Genomic DNA, 16,026 nt, shown 5'->3' with positions numbered 1-16,026 from the left:
CACGACTACGTACTGCCGCATTGAGAAATAGTTCGTTGTACTTCCGCTACTTCTCAGTGACGTTTTCAGGGGAGTGGTGTAGACGTACTTCCCCATACATTTCCATTGGGTTTCATTTTTTTAATTTAAAGAAAGCTGTAAGGTACATGCATCAATATATGTTTATTTTCATATTGGGTGAAAAATGGGTAAAACTAATGCATAATTCCATATTTTAACAAAACGCCCCCAAGAAACAAATGTTCCCGTTACCCCACTGGTTATGCTAATAATGATGAATTCACAACTGACAATAACAATTTGTTGACCAAAAATCCAACCAATAAGAGAATAACAAGTGATTTTGCGGTTAAAAAAGTGTAGCTTGCAAAAGCAGCTGAGTTCACGGGAAAACTAAAGATATAACTTTAAGGTCGACGACAGTCACTTTTCGCGCCCTTGTTTTGGTTTTCTTTGTACACAATAAATATAGGATATCTTACCGTAATTTCACTTGAAATCCATATTTGGTAAAAGGTACAATTCTTCAATCACAGAATTTTCTTCAAACACATTCAGGTGCTTCAGTAATGTTCGAAAAAAAAAAAAAAAATCAATAGGAATTTTGCATTGGATTTTTTCCAGCATTCTTAAAACGGAAACGTCATGTACCCAGTTTGTGGTTATTGTAAGGAGGTGCAAAGTGACGTCATTGGAATTCTGACGTCATTCAAATTCAAAATTAGCTATATTATTACAATGCATAGCCACATTAAAATAAAAACTGATCTACTAACCTTGACCCCTGTTAAATTTCTACAACAAGCAAACAACGCTATTTACAGGTCAGTATATTTTACTTCTTCATAATTCTACAAAAATTATTAAGTTTAAGTTTTAAAAAATAAAAAACTACCTTTTGTCAAATATATCATATGAAAAAATTAACGTTGGATATGTTTCATTTATTGTGTACGAAGCCAAAACAAGGGTCCAAAAAGTGACTGTCGTAGACCTTAATAATGATGAATTCACAAATCACAACTGACAATAACAATTTGTAGACCAAAAATCCACATAATAAATAAAATTAATATGTTTAATTATTGTTCTATTCATTCTTTTATTTTTATTTTTTATTTAAAAATATTTCTCGCGCGGTCCAGTTTACATCAACTTTTAACGAATGACATTTGTAGTAAAAGTTGTGGATGTTACTGACCTTGACATTAATTATGAATGAAAAAAATAGTCCCGTTATGCTAATACGGTCGCTGTCCAACCAATCAAAATTGACTCTGTTCCCTGTTGACAAATCAAAATACAGTTTGTAATACGCACCTGGTGGTGCGTACGAAATTTGTACGACACCGCTATATCTTCACCAGGAGGGTAATAAGACAAAATACCAATATAAAGTGACATCAGATTAAAAGAATCCTCCATTATGTATCCATGTGGGACAGGGCTATTCCACCCGAGGGTACATAATTTGTTAGGGACAAGGCTTGCCGAGTCCCTAACATCATATTATGTACACGAGGTTGGAATAGCCCTGTCCCACATGGATACATAATGGAGGATTAATTTTCTCCCATCCAGTAGATAAAAAACAAGCATTTTGGGAAAACATGAAAAACCTACATTTTTAATTTTTTTATCTTACAATATAATAATCATAACCATTGAAAAGATCGTACCCAAATATGGTTTATATTAAAAGTATAAACCGAAAATTATAGTATAATTTCATTATGACAGCAGGTTTCCTTCTTTTTGTGAAATATAAAAATAATTTCTTGTGTTAATTTGCCATTTACGTGACGTCACCCAACGTTAATATCAGCTCAAACAATAAAGTCACGTGGTCATGCAAGACCGATTTATTCTGCATGGGCTGACGTCATGGAATACGCCTGTCTTGCATGGGAGAAATGACGTTCCTTGACAGTGTTATTTTTACATTCATTGAGAAGTGAACAAACTCATGTCGTTGCGGTTGGACCAATGGGGTGATGTTAAACTGTAGTGAATATAACAGAAATTTTATTATTGTCAATAAAAAATATTGATGCAACTTCAAGAATAAATTATACATATGGTGTAAAATGTCCTGTTTTGTTTCCCAGGTGTTTTGGGAGATGTCAAGAGGATAAAGCTGGTCATGCAGGTGTTGAAACTGAATAACAACAAGAAGGAACAGGTTGCTAAGACGCAGTTCGACACTTGGTGGCATTTTATCAAACTTCTTGGTCCCAAGTCGTCGGCCTATTTTGAACAGGTGAACAATGAAGTAGTTTTACTCAATTTACTTACTGGAGGATTAGTTAGCTGTTGGTATTGTCTTCGCCACTTAGGTCATGTTTTACTCAATTTACTTACTGGAGGATTAGTTAGCTGTTGGTATTGTCTTCGCCACTTAGGTCATGTTTTACTCAATTTACTTACTGGAGGATTAGTTAGCTGTTGGTATTGTCTTCGCCACTTAGGTCATGTTTTACTCAATTACTTACTTAGCTGTTGGTATTGTCTTCGCCACTTAGGTCATGTTTTACTCAATTTACTTACTGGAGGATTAGTTAGCTGTTGGTATTGTCTTCTTTCGCCTTACTTAGGTCACTTAGGTCATGTTTTACTCAATTTACTTACTGGAGGATTAGTTAGCTGTTGGTATTGTCTTCGCCACTTAGGTCATGTGTTACTCAATTTACTTACTGGAGGATTAGTTAGCTGTTGGTATTGTCTTCGCCACTTAGGTCATGTTTTACTCAATTTACTTACTGGAGGATTAGTTAGCTGTTGGTATTGTCTTCGCCACTTAGGTCATGTTTTACTCAATTTACTTACTGGAGGATTAATTAGCTGTTGGTATTGTCTTCGCCACTTAGGTCATGTTTTACTCAATTTACTTACTGGAGGATTAGTTAGCTGTTGGTATTGTCTTCGCCACTTAGGTCATGTTTTACTCAATTTACTTACTGGAGGATTAGTTAGCTGTTGGTATTGTCTTCGCCACTTAGGTCATATGTTACTCAATTTACTTACTGGAGGATTAGTTAGCTGTTGGTATTGTCTTCGCCACTTAGGTCATGTTTTACTCAATTTACTTACTGGAGGATTAATTAGCTGTTGGTATTGTCTTCGCCACTTAGGTCATGTTTTACTCAATTTACTTACTGGAGGATTAATTAGCTGTTGGTATTGTCTTCGCCACTTAGGTCATGTTTTACTCAATTTACTTACTGGAGGATTAGTTAGCTGTTGGTATTGTCTTCGCCACTTAGGTCATGTTTTACTCAATTTACTTACTGGAGGATTAGTTAGCTGTTGGTATTGTCTTCGCCACTTAGGTCATGTTTTACTCAATTTACTTACTGGAGGATTAGTTAGCTGTTGGTATTGTCTTCGCCACTTAGGTCATATGTTACTCAATTTACTTACTGGAGGATTAGTTGGCTGTTGGTATTGTCTTCGCCACTTAGGTCATGTGTTACTCAATTTACTTACTGGAGGATTAGTTAGCTGTTGGTATTGTCTTCGCCACTTAGGTCATGTTTTACTCAATTTACTTACTGGAGGATTAGTTAGCTGTTGGTATTGTCTTCGCCACTTAGGTCATGTTTTACTCAATTTACTTACTGGAGGATTAGTTAGCTGTTGGTATTGTCTTCGCCACTTAGGTCATGTTTTACTCAATTTACTTACTGGAGGATTAGTTAGCTGTTGGTATTGTCTTCGCCACTTAGGTCATGTTTTACTCAATTTACTTACTGGAGGATTAGTTAGCTGTTGGTATTGTCTTCGCCACTTAGGTAATGTTTTACTCAATTTACTTACTGGAGGATTAGTTAGCTGTTGGTATTGTCTTCGCCACTTAGGTCATGTTTTACTCAATTTACTTACTGGAGGATTAGTTAGCTGTTGGTATTGTCTTCGCCACTTAGGTCATGTTTTACTCAATTTACTTACTGGAGGATTAGTTAGCTGTTGGTATTGTCTTCGCCACTTACGTCATATTTTCCTCCACTTTCAGTTCCTAATGTCAGAAACCCTAACAGAATAATGGCGGTGACATTTAAAAATAAATTTTAAAATGAACTTTGACATGGCCACTATTGATCTGGAAATAATTTTTAGAAAGATCTTTTGGCAAAATATAGCAGCCATATACAAAAAGCATATTGTGAAGAAAAAAAATTAAACTTATGCTATCATACATACAATATGCATTTTTTAAATCAAATATGTGAGCAAAAGTGATGTATCAGACTCATCCTGATGTTTGTGACATACTTCTCACTGAAACATTAAGCAAGTTTGGAGTTTTGTTTTCATAAATCATCTTTCTCCAATATATTATATACCAAAATACCTCAGAATGTCATTATAGTACCATAAATTGAACAGACATCTATCTCATGGCGACTGAAATTTAAAAAATATATCATGTTGATCATAGATTTTCTTTTTAGAGGGGAATGGGGAAAGTGTATACTAAGTCAACATGGTAAAGTTTGAGAATATATAGGTAAAATCTGAGTTTTAACTATTTTACATACCAAGTATACACTATTAAATATTTGATGTGGAATTTTAAAATGTTTGTGAATGATTTTGTTTCAGGTCATCGCCCCACTGTTCAGTTTCTGTCTGGGAGGAACAAAGCTGGCAGCTCACACCTTGCCGTCTGGTCCTGGCACCCCTCTAACAGGTAAAATTTGTCATTTGTGGATCAAACTGTAACATCAAAAAGCATACGACACTATTAAAAGGTTATATTTATTAGCAATGGTACAGTAAAGCATACCACCATTGATGAATACGTGATGGTAGTGTGCTATTAACTTGGTTCTAATGGGTAAGTGAAACCGAAGACCAAATCACAAACAGTTACTGTCTGGGTTTTTTAATCTATTTACATAAGTCAGTATTATTCTAGGAAGTATTTATTCCTTTTTTTATCAACTGAAATTAATGGTTTTTGGGATGTTCATACCAGTCTACTCACATAGGTGAAAATGCCTTTAGTTTGAGGTCAAGTTAAGTATTCGTGAAAAGAGAAAATGAACCAGGTTTTCTACATTTAGTACTTTTTCTGTTGTTAGCTTTTGTTCACCATAATATCTTCTTGTTCATTTTAAATCTTCTTTTCGTTCGCTTGTTGACTACATGTTGAGGCCAGCAGTGACTATGAACGATACTGTTCTCTGTAGATCACTTCTTGTGCTGTACAGCTTACTTCCAGTAGCTGAGGATGGGTCCCCTCGAGGTAAGGAGTCCGGCGCTGCACCTGCCTTGTGAGTCATCACAGGGCGAGCACCAATCATGTCATTACTGTCCAGAAATGTAGTCATAATAGCTGGTGATGCATGGTATCTGGGTCACTGAGACATACATGACCCCTCACCACGTCAAGGAATGGACTGTGAAGGGACATTTTAAGTTAATCCTGCATCATTGGTCTTAAATACAAGTCTATGAGGTTTTTTTTCTTTTCTGTAGGACTGAAGAGTGGCATATCAAGTCCACTAACTCCGCGTCTAAATCTAAGCAGTTCAGGTTCTACATCTTCGACGTTTTCTGCTCTCCAGAAGAAAGGTTGTGAAGCTCTGGCTCGTATTCTCACCTGTCAGAAAGTTGTTAGTGAACTCCCAGCTGCAGTGTTCTCTATTGGTGGGTTCAAGTATTTAACACATTGGTAGATTGGTACTAGTGATTTTCCATTGATAGACTATAATCAAATATTTATTGGTAGACTGGTAGTATTTTTGAACAAAACACGAGTCGCTAACGTCATTTCAGTCTGTGATCAGTTTAATAGCTGTGTCAATTTGAAGGTGCATTACTGTCACAAAAATGGATAATATGTGTGGAATATTAATTTTCTTTTATAGAAACTTTTTTTTGTAAATTTTATTAATCTCATTTAAGTTAGTAGAAACTTATTTTGAAAGTGATTTCATTGGACAGTTATATGGTTTACGGTTGTTTATTTTTTGACAGTGAAGGTAAAATGATAGAATATATCAGGTTTTTTGTTAAATGTCATTTCTTGTATATTGCTTCTAGGCTACACACTTTAAAACACCTAAATACACATGCATGCACACACACACACACACACACACACACACACACACACACCCTGCAGACTATCGGTCTAAATATACACGCAGGCAAGTTTCAGACAGACTGTATTTAAAGGAAATAATTGTATATCAATTTTACATTTTAAAACATCAATATTTGAACAATATTTTATTGGAGAAATTACAATAAAAACAACTCTTTAGCAATCCGTTTACATAGTGCCAGTAGTCTGCGGACTATACACCGGAGTGAGCAATCTATCTTTTATTCTAAAGCCTGATTATAGTTAATTGCCAGCTATCTAGTAAAGCAGGTAATATGCAGGAAGTTATGGTATGTATCATGACGTTTTGTCTTTGATGTCAAATTGCTGTTAATTGCATATGTCACTCAGTTGGTATAAATCATCACATTTAACAAAAGTCATAAGATATTCTCTTTATATTTTGCAGATGAATTGACAGTTGATGTGATAACTGGTCCGGCCATGTTTCTCAAACACGCCACACTTCTGATCCACTCAGCCACGGAACTGATTTGCAGCACCGGCACGGATATCCCGCAGACTCTACTCATGTACATCTGGCAGAGTCTGGCGTTCCACCTGCGAACCGCGCTCACCGTCACAGCCAAGTCAGAAAACCGCGACGCGTTCTCGACGTTCCTCGAACAGTTCCAGACAATTGTTCTCAGTCAGACGCTCTCTCATCAGACGGTTCTGGTGAGCTTGAAATCTTATTTTTTACAGGGTTCGTACAGAGTCTGGAAAACCTTGAAAAGTATGGAATTTTGAAAATTCATTTTCCAGACCTGGAAAAAGTATGGAAAAATACCATTTTTGCAAGTTGGTTTGGAAAAAGTATGGAAATTCATCTTTAGGACTTGTGTAGAAAATTGTGGTTGCGTGAAACCGGCGGAATCTGACGACTTTTCCTATCTCGGCATTAACATACATTTGGGAAATAGAGACTAACAATTGCTGACATTTACCGAAGATTTGAAGTATGTGCTTGTGCAAATGTTCCGAAAATATGGGGAGGTGTATTGAGTAATGTGAGTCTTGAAAAAAAAAAATTCTCTTGGAAAAGGTCTGGAATTTGTCTGTTTTCAAGGTGTATGAACCCTTTTTTCATTCATTTGCAGGCATCTAAAATAATAGTTTCTTTCACATATCAATGAAGCAAATTTAGTTTTGCATCACCTATTTTTGTTTTGTTTGCACAGTAAATTTAGGACATTAAATGCATAAAATGTCATTGTTTTATAAACTAAGGGTTATATTGTTAGTAAACCTTAGTTTTATTTATTTTTGCATTTCTTTTAATTTCATGGTGGTGTAAAATGTACATAACTCCATTTTGTAATTGTATCAAATTTTATATATGTTCAGTATATGGGGGCGGGACATAGCCCAGTGGTAAAGCGCTCACTTGATGCGCGGTCGGTTTGGGATCGATCCCTGTCAGTGGGCCCATTGGGCTATTTTTCGTTCCAGCCAGTGCACCACGACTGGTATATCAAAGGCCGTGGTATGTGCTATCCTGTCTGTGGGATGGTGCATATAAAAAATCCCTTGCTACTAATGGAAAAAAATGTAACAGGTTTTCTCTCTATGACTGTCAAAATTACTAAATGTTTGACATCCAATAGCCGATGATTAATAAATCAATGTGCTCTAGTAGTGTCGTTAAACAAAACAAAGTTTTAACTTTAAATGTTAAGTATGGAGGATCTATGTCTACATGTGCCTAGGGTGAGGGAAGTGTACTTTATAGGTAATAATTAAATAATTAAAAACCTGTGTGTTTCAGAGTATGTTTAAGGTTGTGTGCAGTCTTCCTCAAACGGCTCTCGCATCCACCGCCTACAGCATCAAGACTGGAGAACACGGAGAGATTGTCAGAGTACGTATTTTACTCAATGTTTACTTTACTCGTTAACCCATTGTCTTCAAAGTGCCCTAGGAATTGATATATTTGACAGTTAAACAAAGGATAAAGTTACAGATGGTTATTTGATTATAACTTATTTATTATTCATAGTAGAAGACTGGTTCAAGCATATTTGTAAGCATTAATCAATTTTCTATGAGAATGAGCTCATTATTATAGATAGATAGATAGATAGATAGATAGATAGATAGATAGATAGATAGATAGATAGATAGATAGATAGATAGATAGATAGATAGATAGATAGAAAGAAAGAAAGAAAGTGGCATGTCATCTTGAATTTCGTGAGAGTATTTCAGCTCGTGGAATTCCATCGAAATTATCACTCTTACACTCTTCGATAAAACATCACTATTGCAGTCTTTTTCCGTGAAGGTCATATTATCAAAAATGGATGTCGCCATTGCAGTTAACAAAACAGTTATACCAAATAGGCTGAAAAGTTCCATATAAATGAGCACATTCTCACGGCAAACCATGTAAAACCTCTACAGGATGTTGTTGATAGCACTGCCTCTGTTGCGCATGTCAACCTGTGAAATTTTTTGTGGTAAATACATACTGAAAACACACAATGGGATTTCCCGTTCTGTAGTCTGAATGGTGATATTTTTTTAATGGGATTTCCAGTTCCATAGTGGGAAAGGGTTAAATATTGAGTGAAAGCAAACTGACAAGTGTTTATGATACACTAAATGTTGGTGTTTTTTTTTTTGCTGTTCTTAAATGTTGTGTATAATTCCATTTGATTGTACAACTAAACCATAACTGCAGTGTAATAGTTAAAACAAATACATTATTGTTTATATATTTTTTGGAAAGTTTGTTTGAATTGATCCATCATATATAATGCTTTTGAACTAGATTATTATTGCATCATGGTTCTTTTTTTATACACACATTTTTTTTCACGGGTTTACAGTAGTAAAATGTTTAAAAAACCGCACAGAATGGCATGATGCCATAAGTGAATTTTGTTATGAAGTTTTTAGTGGTTTTTTAATATATATTTGTTTAATTACTGTTTCCATTGTAGGGCACACCGGCGCTGTACCTGTGTGAAGTGTTGTTGACCCCCACTCTGCTGAAAGCTTGTGCTGGATTAGAAAGGTAAATATACATAGGACTGACATTTTTTTTATCTGGATCAGGGGTGGGAATTCTCGGATCAGCTGTTTTCCTCTCATCAAACATTGCGTTTACTCGCATTTTAATCATCCTTTCCTCCAAAATGTGTCAGATGGCACAGATTTTAACCTAGGATTTCAAGAATTACCGGGACCCCTCTAGATTTCCTCTTTTTTGACGGTTCACCAATTCCCACCCCTGCTGCATTCAGGGCTTGAAATTAACATGGAGCAAGAGGCAGTTGTCGCTTAAAATGCACAAGGTGCTTTCTGATAATCTTAAAGTATTATACAGCTACAGAATATATGTCAGTACCTGTGGTCTAGAACGGTTTCTCAATTTCTAGTTTTTGCTTCAAGATTAAACTTAGAAAAATAAAGATTGCTTCCCACTCTACATATGAATTTGAAGCCTATTCATACACAACCAGTACATGAAAGTTCATGGTAGATATTGCAGGAAACAATATTTTACACACTGTCATTTTGTCTGCATGTTGGTTACACAACGGGTGGCACAGTGTAAAAATAGTGGTTATGGCTCAAGGTTACCAGACTCTATTTTCAAATTCACCTGTGAAGGACATTTTCACTGATTCATTCACAACCAGTACATGAAAGTTTATGGTAGATATTGCAGGAAACAATATTCTACACAAACTCATTTTGTCTGCATGTTGGTTACACAACAGAGGCGGCACAGTGTAAAAAATAGTGGTACGGCTCGAGGTTGCCAGACTCCTTTCAAATTCACTTGTGAAAGACATTTTCACCGATACAACAAATATAACGCACACAAAAAAAAAGAAATGGTATGGCCACCTTTGCACAAATTTAAATTTACCTGAACAGCTAATTGGTTACATGGTACAATAAAAACTTGCTGTCTTCTTGATAACCAGAAGTGCATTCATGTATTCCAGAAATGTGTTAGACTTATTTAGAGCATGTTTTGCACAAAATGCCCATATTCAGCTGAATTTCTTTTGAAGTTGAAGTTGAATTTTTTTGTTTTTTAGAATTAAATTCCTTTTTTGTCCCCTACCAATCCAGTCTTGATACATTGAGCTGAAATAGTCTTATTCAACTTACCGTACTAGCAGAACAACAATACTATACGACCCTGAGTCATAACCTCCACTGCAGATTTATCTCCCCTTGTCGGATGTATAACCTACACCCGCGCATGGACAGACCATATATCCTCGTATAGCATTGTTGTGCTAGTACTAGGTAAGAATGAATAATAATGAAAATTAGAAACAAATTTTCTAATTCAGTGTATAGCTTTATCATGTTCTCTTACAGATCAAGTTTAACTTTCATGCCGATTAATCCTTTTGGCCCTTCAATTAAGTAGGTACAACAATGTATTGGAACCAGTAAGGGATATGTATTGCTTTAGCAGTACTCTCTGAATGCTGTTTTTCTTTGTAAAGCTGAATTATGTTTGTTATAAACTTAACCTTAAACTTAACTACTGGATTAATTTTTAACAAAAACCACGTTGAGTGGGTACATGTTTATAATTTTTACTCACATATATTCACTTAAATAATTTATAAATACATGAAATAAAGTTCATATTTGAATTGGTAAGTATTATTTTCATGGATTTTTATAATTTTTATGATATTTTAGATCTGTTAATGTTGACTAAAATTAGGCAAAAAACAAGAAGAAAAAGTTGCATTTACTTACCGGCATTTGTGGCCAGCTGTCCAGTATTTATGTCTATTATTCATGATAGCAGTGGTTTTCTGACCAGAATTGTTTTCAAAAAACAAACTACGATTCATATCCCAATATTTGGTGACTTTCGTTATTGGTAAAACGATCAAATTTGTTATAAAATTTGCTGTCACAATCAGCTATCAATCCCTGAAAATGACCGCGATATGCCACCATTGTTGTCAAGAGAAAATACTTGCCAAAGACCACTTTTTCAACTCAAAATAACAAGCTATTTTCAATGGAAAAACAAAAACCTAAAGATACAAAAAGCTGAGTTGTCTTCTGTTTCCTGTTATACAAGTCTTTCCGGTGAGTGTCGTGCACAAAACGGCGGGAACTATGACTTTGGGAATGCACTGTATACAGTGTACAGTATGTCGACTGGCATGACGTAGGGTGAGATATCTCGCATGCAGTAGTCAGAAGTTTAAATTGTTTTGTTATAACTTTTATTCTTTTGACATAACAGCTACATGAGCCGGTACTCCCAGCTGGTTAACTGTGGAGTGAGTAACGCGTCGGGCGTCCTTGAGTTCTGTCAGGCGGTCACCGAGCTCATAGACAGGAATGCCGAGTTCATTCCCAACGTTGAAGCCATGTGGAGGCTGTGGAGTGTTGTGGCGAACACTTTACATGAACACATCCTCAAGGTACGTCTTGTGATTACTGGAATTTTAGAACCTGTTCAATGGGGAATATCGGGTTTTGCATGGGTCATAAAAATCCTGGGAAGTCGTGGGATTTTGATTGGGGTTATTGAATTGTGAGTTGGGTCATGGGATTTTGAATTGGATTATGGACATTAGTGGAATTTTGATTTGGGTCATGGAATTTTGAGTTGGGTCATGAAAAGTTTGGACTTTTGATTTAGGCCATGGATAGTCATGGAATTTTGATTTGGGTCATGAACACTCATTGAATGTTGAGTTGGGTCATGAAACATTTTAGTTTATTACAATGGGTATAAACCCTGGACTGATCTCTATCAAAAGTTTGGCGCATCTCGAACTTTGACCCAGCCCGAAGTTATTTGGTTTAGTATTACCTTATAGAACTACACAGGTTCATGGATCTCTCACCAGGGTAATGCGCATATTTCTCCTCCCACTGTCCCTCCATTCAGTTTAGTAAACAGAGTACTTATAGCAGTATTTATTAGTAGTATTTATTTATTTAAATTGGTCGTTATGAAATTTGTTTATTCAAATTATAAATTTTTAGCTTTTATTATTTTTTATACTATTATTGATAAAGTGTAATGCAATTATTATGCATTTGGGGAACAGGATTAAATTTTCGTTTATTTTCTTCAGACGAATGAAGTGAACCAGGGTGACTCGCTTGAGTATAACTTCAGCTGCCTGTACACAGTGCTACTGTTACCAGTCAAACACAGGATGGGGAGCAAGATGGCCAGTGTAGGTATCCACTGCAGTATAAAGGGGTGTGCAGTATAGAGGGGTGTTTTTGTCAAATATCTGCTCTGCTTTCAGAAACCAATATAGGCTTGTTAAAGTAGGCCAACAAATTTCCTCAACTACAACAGGCATCTGAAAATTGCAAGCAAGATTTCATTCTTGCAACGCTCTCACAAGTATTTCATGTAACCCATTTTTCATTTGCATATTAAAATTAGAACATTATTTACATAGTCTTGACAGGTTACGAAAAAACCCCAAATATGTTATCTGAATTTGTTTTTGTGTAACCCATAAATGTTTTTTTGCTTTTCGAACATTTCTAATTCTCAAATGTCTCTTAGACTGCTAGACAACAAAGCATCCTTTGCAAGTCTTTTAGCATTGCACTGCAAGATCGAGTTTAGTGAATTAGGCCCCAGTATTGTAGCTTCTGCACTGGCTGTATTTTACAATAAAATGTAGATTGTGTTGTAGATTCATTACATTAATTAGGAAAATGCTTACATAGCTACATAGCTTCTGTCCCGGGTCAAGTCCCTGGCTATCCAGAGACAGGGCCTGGATGGACATGCCTAAAACCGTAGTGCTATAGAAAGAAAGACTTGTTTTATTTAACGATGCACTCAACACATTTTATTTACGGTTATATGGCGTCACACAGGACCACACAGCTATTGAGAGAGGAAACCCGCTGTCACCACTTCATGGGCTACTCTTTCCGATAGCAGCAAGGGATCTTTTATATGCACCATCCCATAGACAAGGTAGTACATACCACAGCCTTTGATATACCAGTCGTGGTGCACTGGCTGGAATGAGAAATAGCCCAGTGAATCCACCGACAGGGATCGATCCCACACCGACCGCGCATCAAACGAACACTGTACCCATGGGCTACGTCCGGCCTCATTAGTGCTATAGGGGCATGTTAAAACGTTTTAAGTCAAGACATAGCTACCAGCTTCATAAAAGCAGCCTTCTTGGACAAATAATAAACACCCTGTAAGTGTGACTGTCACAATGGCTTAACAACAACACAAAACATTTCATTCGGATGAGAGATGGTCTTATTGGATTAACAATAAAATATAACTTAGAAATAAAGCCTAAATTATAGCAAGGAGTCTTGGTGGTTGTTACTGGGGCTCTAGGATAGAAATATCTGTTAATATAGAATTACTGTTCACTTAAAATACACAGTAGAACTATTGTAAAACTAGACTAATATTGCGGCTTGTTTTTTGTTTGTTTTTACACGAAAATGCACCATAGCGCATGTTTGCAACATGTTTATTTTTTGAACACATTTTGGTATCTGCAGTGCATATCTGCGTTAAAAATGATACATGTTTATAAGTTTATTGACTTGAGATTGGTCAAAAATGATGTGAAATTTATATGCATGCATATTTTTACAGTTTACAGTACTCTAAACTGAAAACTTTTGATGACTTGAGAAGTGATAATGTCTACATTCAGTAGGAAACACTGTTTTATTCCACTGTTGGGGACATCATGTTTCTATATCTCTATTTCACTTCCAGGCTGTCTCCAAAACGATGCTGAAGACATGGTCGGACCTGTATCACAGCTTTGCCAGGATGGCCGCACTCGTACCCAACGCCAGAGCCAACACCGTGTGTGAAGAGTTTGTTCACAAGATTCACAACTGTCTTCTAGACGAGGACCTAAAGGTATATTTCTACATATATTGTGCTACTTTATTTCGATTAGCAGCATGGGATCTTTTATATGTACCATCCCACAGACAGAGTAGTACATACCACAGACTTTTGGTACGTGTCATTCAGTAATTTTATATACAATAGTCTTTTATTCCGAACCTGGCCTCGAACTTAACAACATGATATAAATTGCTGTAGGTAAAGCTAGAACTTTATATTTAGTACTTCTGTCTTTTAGTCATTAACACCACAACTGGTCAAATGTTGTGGGAAAGTACATATAAAAGATCCCTTTCTGCATTAGGAAAAATGTAGCGGGTTTTCTCTGATTACAAAGTGTCAGAATTACCAAATGTTTGACATCCAGTAACCGATGATTAATTAATCAATGAGCTCTAGTGGTGTTGTTAAACAAAACTAACTTTTAGTCTTTAAGAAATGTGGGGTTGACAAGTCCTTGCAAACAAGAGTTTGAAGGAAAACAGTTGGCTTGTAAATGTTGTTGCAAAACAGATTATCTTAACATTTGTTTTTCTATTATTTTAAAACTTTATTTACAAATATATGTGAAAAATATATTTTCTGACAGAATTAACATTAAAATATGTTTCTCTTTTTGATAAATGTTATGGAATACAAGATGTGTGCCTGCATTGCTCAAAAGATGGGGGGGGGCAGGGGGTGTCATTCTCTTAAGGTATTTTTCCGACTTAACTGTGTATGCTAAGCCGTTTCAGATTGTTTTTACAAATATTTTATAGGATGCCAGCCTGCTGGATTTCCTGGCCCAGATCTGTGAAGTAATCATTAACAGTGTCGACTTCTCTTCGTTTGGATCGCCATTCAACTTTAACTCGGGAGGTAGGCAGTTTTTGGAAGGTTTATATTGGTATTATGCATTTGTTTTTCCTCTCTGTCTGAATTAGTTGACCTTGTTCGACGAACTATTGCAAAAATACTTGCAGGCACATTCATCAGATTTGAAGTGGATACTGACTATTAAAAGTCAGTAGATTTTTGGTTTTATTTGCAAAACTTATTCAAAGTTTGAACTTTTGTGGAGTGGGAAGCAGACTTCACTTGTCAGAAGCTGCACATGAACTTGATTATCACACAAAGCATATTGTGTATTTTGAGCGACAATTGTCTTTTGTTTCCTGTGAACGTTCAGTGATGTTATTAATCAGAACTTGTATTTATGCTTTGGGACACAATCAATAGGACTGGCATGCGCACACGCACACTTACACACCGATTGCATTTGCCGTCGTTGAGATATAAATTGCCAAAGGTAGAGAGCATCACCAACAGTACTTTTGTGCTATCGCTAAAGCTCCTCAACAATGGCATAATGGATATACATTGTCTGCCAATATTTTAACATTTGCACATTTAAAAGATCACATGCACACACACACACACACACTCACACACACAAATGTGCACACACACATACAAATGCACGCACGCACACACACACACACACACACACACACTGAACAAGCTGATAATAAAATATAGTAAGATGTCATAGTTCTGACATTTGTGCAATCAGTTACGTAACTCCAGTTACAGCTTTTGACCAATTTGTCATAAAACACGGTTTTCTTTTTCAGTTGTGAATTTCTTGGTTTTTATTTTTGTAAATGTTTTAATCACATGCATGTGTAACCTAGTTTTCTTCCCTTGTCTCTTATATGTTTATTTTTCGTGTTTCCGTAGTCCTGGCCAGCCCGTCCAAGTGGCTGAGGAAGAGGAAGCCGATGGAGAATTTACATTCGTTTGTCATCCTGCTGTCGAAAATGGTGGATGCGTTGGTGCAGCTGTCCTCTTCAACAGACGGCGTCAACACACCAAGACAGGTGAGTGTGATTAACAAGACCAGCATTTTGTGGGAGTGAAAAAACACTGTCCATTGAAATACTTGAAATTGATAGAAGGCAGGAAACAAATTCTGCTCAAAATGTGGTGTAATAATGAGTTGTTTTTTTCTATCTTATTTTTGACAGAATTCCAAGGGTATCCAGAATTACTCATT

The 16,026-nt window shown here is 36.1% G+C and overlaps 1 protein-coding gene across 1 annotated transcript in view; it reads left to right on the top strand.

Moving 5' to 3' along the window:
• The window catches only part of LOC121380776 (telomere-associated protein RIF1-like), a 47,750-nt gene that overhangs the window by 12,007 nt on the left and 19,717 nt on the right, over nt 1-16,026 (top strand). The window contains exons 9-19 of the mRNA XM_041509744.1: nt 2,109-2,260; nt 4,603-4,690; nt 5,482-5,652; nt 6,522-6,790; nt 7,881-7,973; nt 9,058-9,131; nt 11,352-11,532; nt 12,196-12,300; nt 13,848-13,997; nt 14,750-14,849; nt 15,711-15,850. Of these exons, the coding sequence (XP_041365678.1) occupies nt 2,109-2,260; nt 4,603-4,690; nt 5,482-5,652; nt 6,522-6,790; nt 7,881-7,973; nt 9,058-9,131; nt 11,352-11,532; nt 12,196-12,300; nt 13,848-13,997; nt 14,750-14,849; nt 15,711-15,850 (1,523 nt within the window). The remainder of the gene's footprint in view (nt 1-2,108; nt 2,261-4,602; nt 4,691-5,481; nt 5,653-6,521; nt 6,791-7,880; nt 7,974-9,057; nt 9,132-11,351; nt 11,533-12,195; nt 12,301-13,847; nt 13,998-14,749; nt 14,850-15,710; nt 15,851-16,026) is intronic.

Source organism: Gigantopelta aegis, chromosome 9, assembly GCF_016097555.1.
Source record: "Gigantopelta aegis isolate Gae_Host chromosome 9, Gae_host_genome, whole genome shotgun sequence".
Taxonomy (NCBI): domain Eukaryota; kingdom Metazoa; phylum Mollusca; class Gastropoda; order Neomphalida; family Peltospiridae; genus Gigantopelta; species Gigantopelta aegis.
The sequence above is the reverse complement of the archived record's forward strand: the minus strand, read 5'-3'. Positions and strand labels throughout refer to the sequence as shown.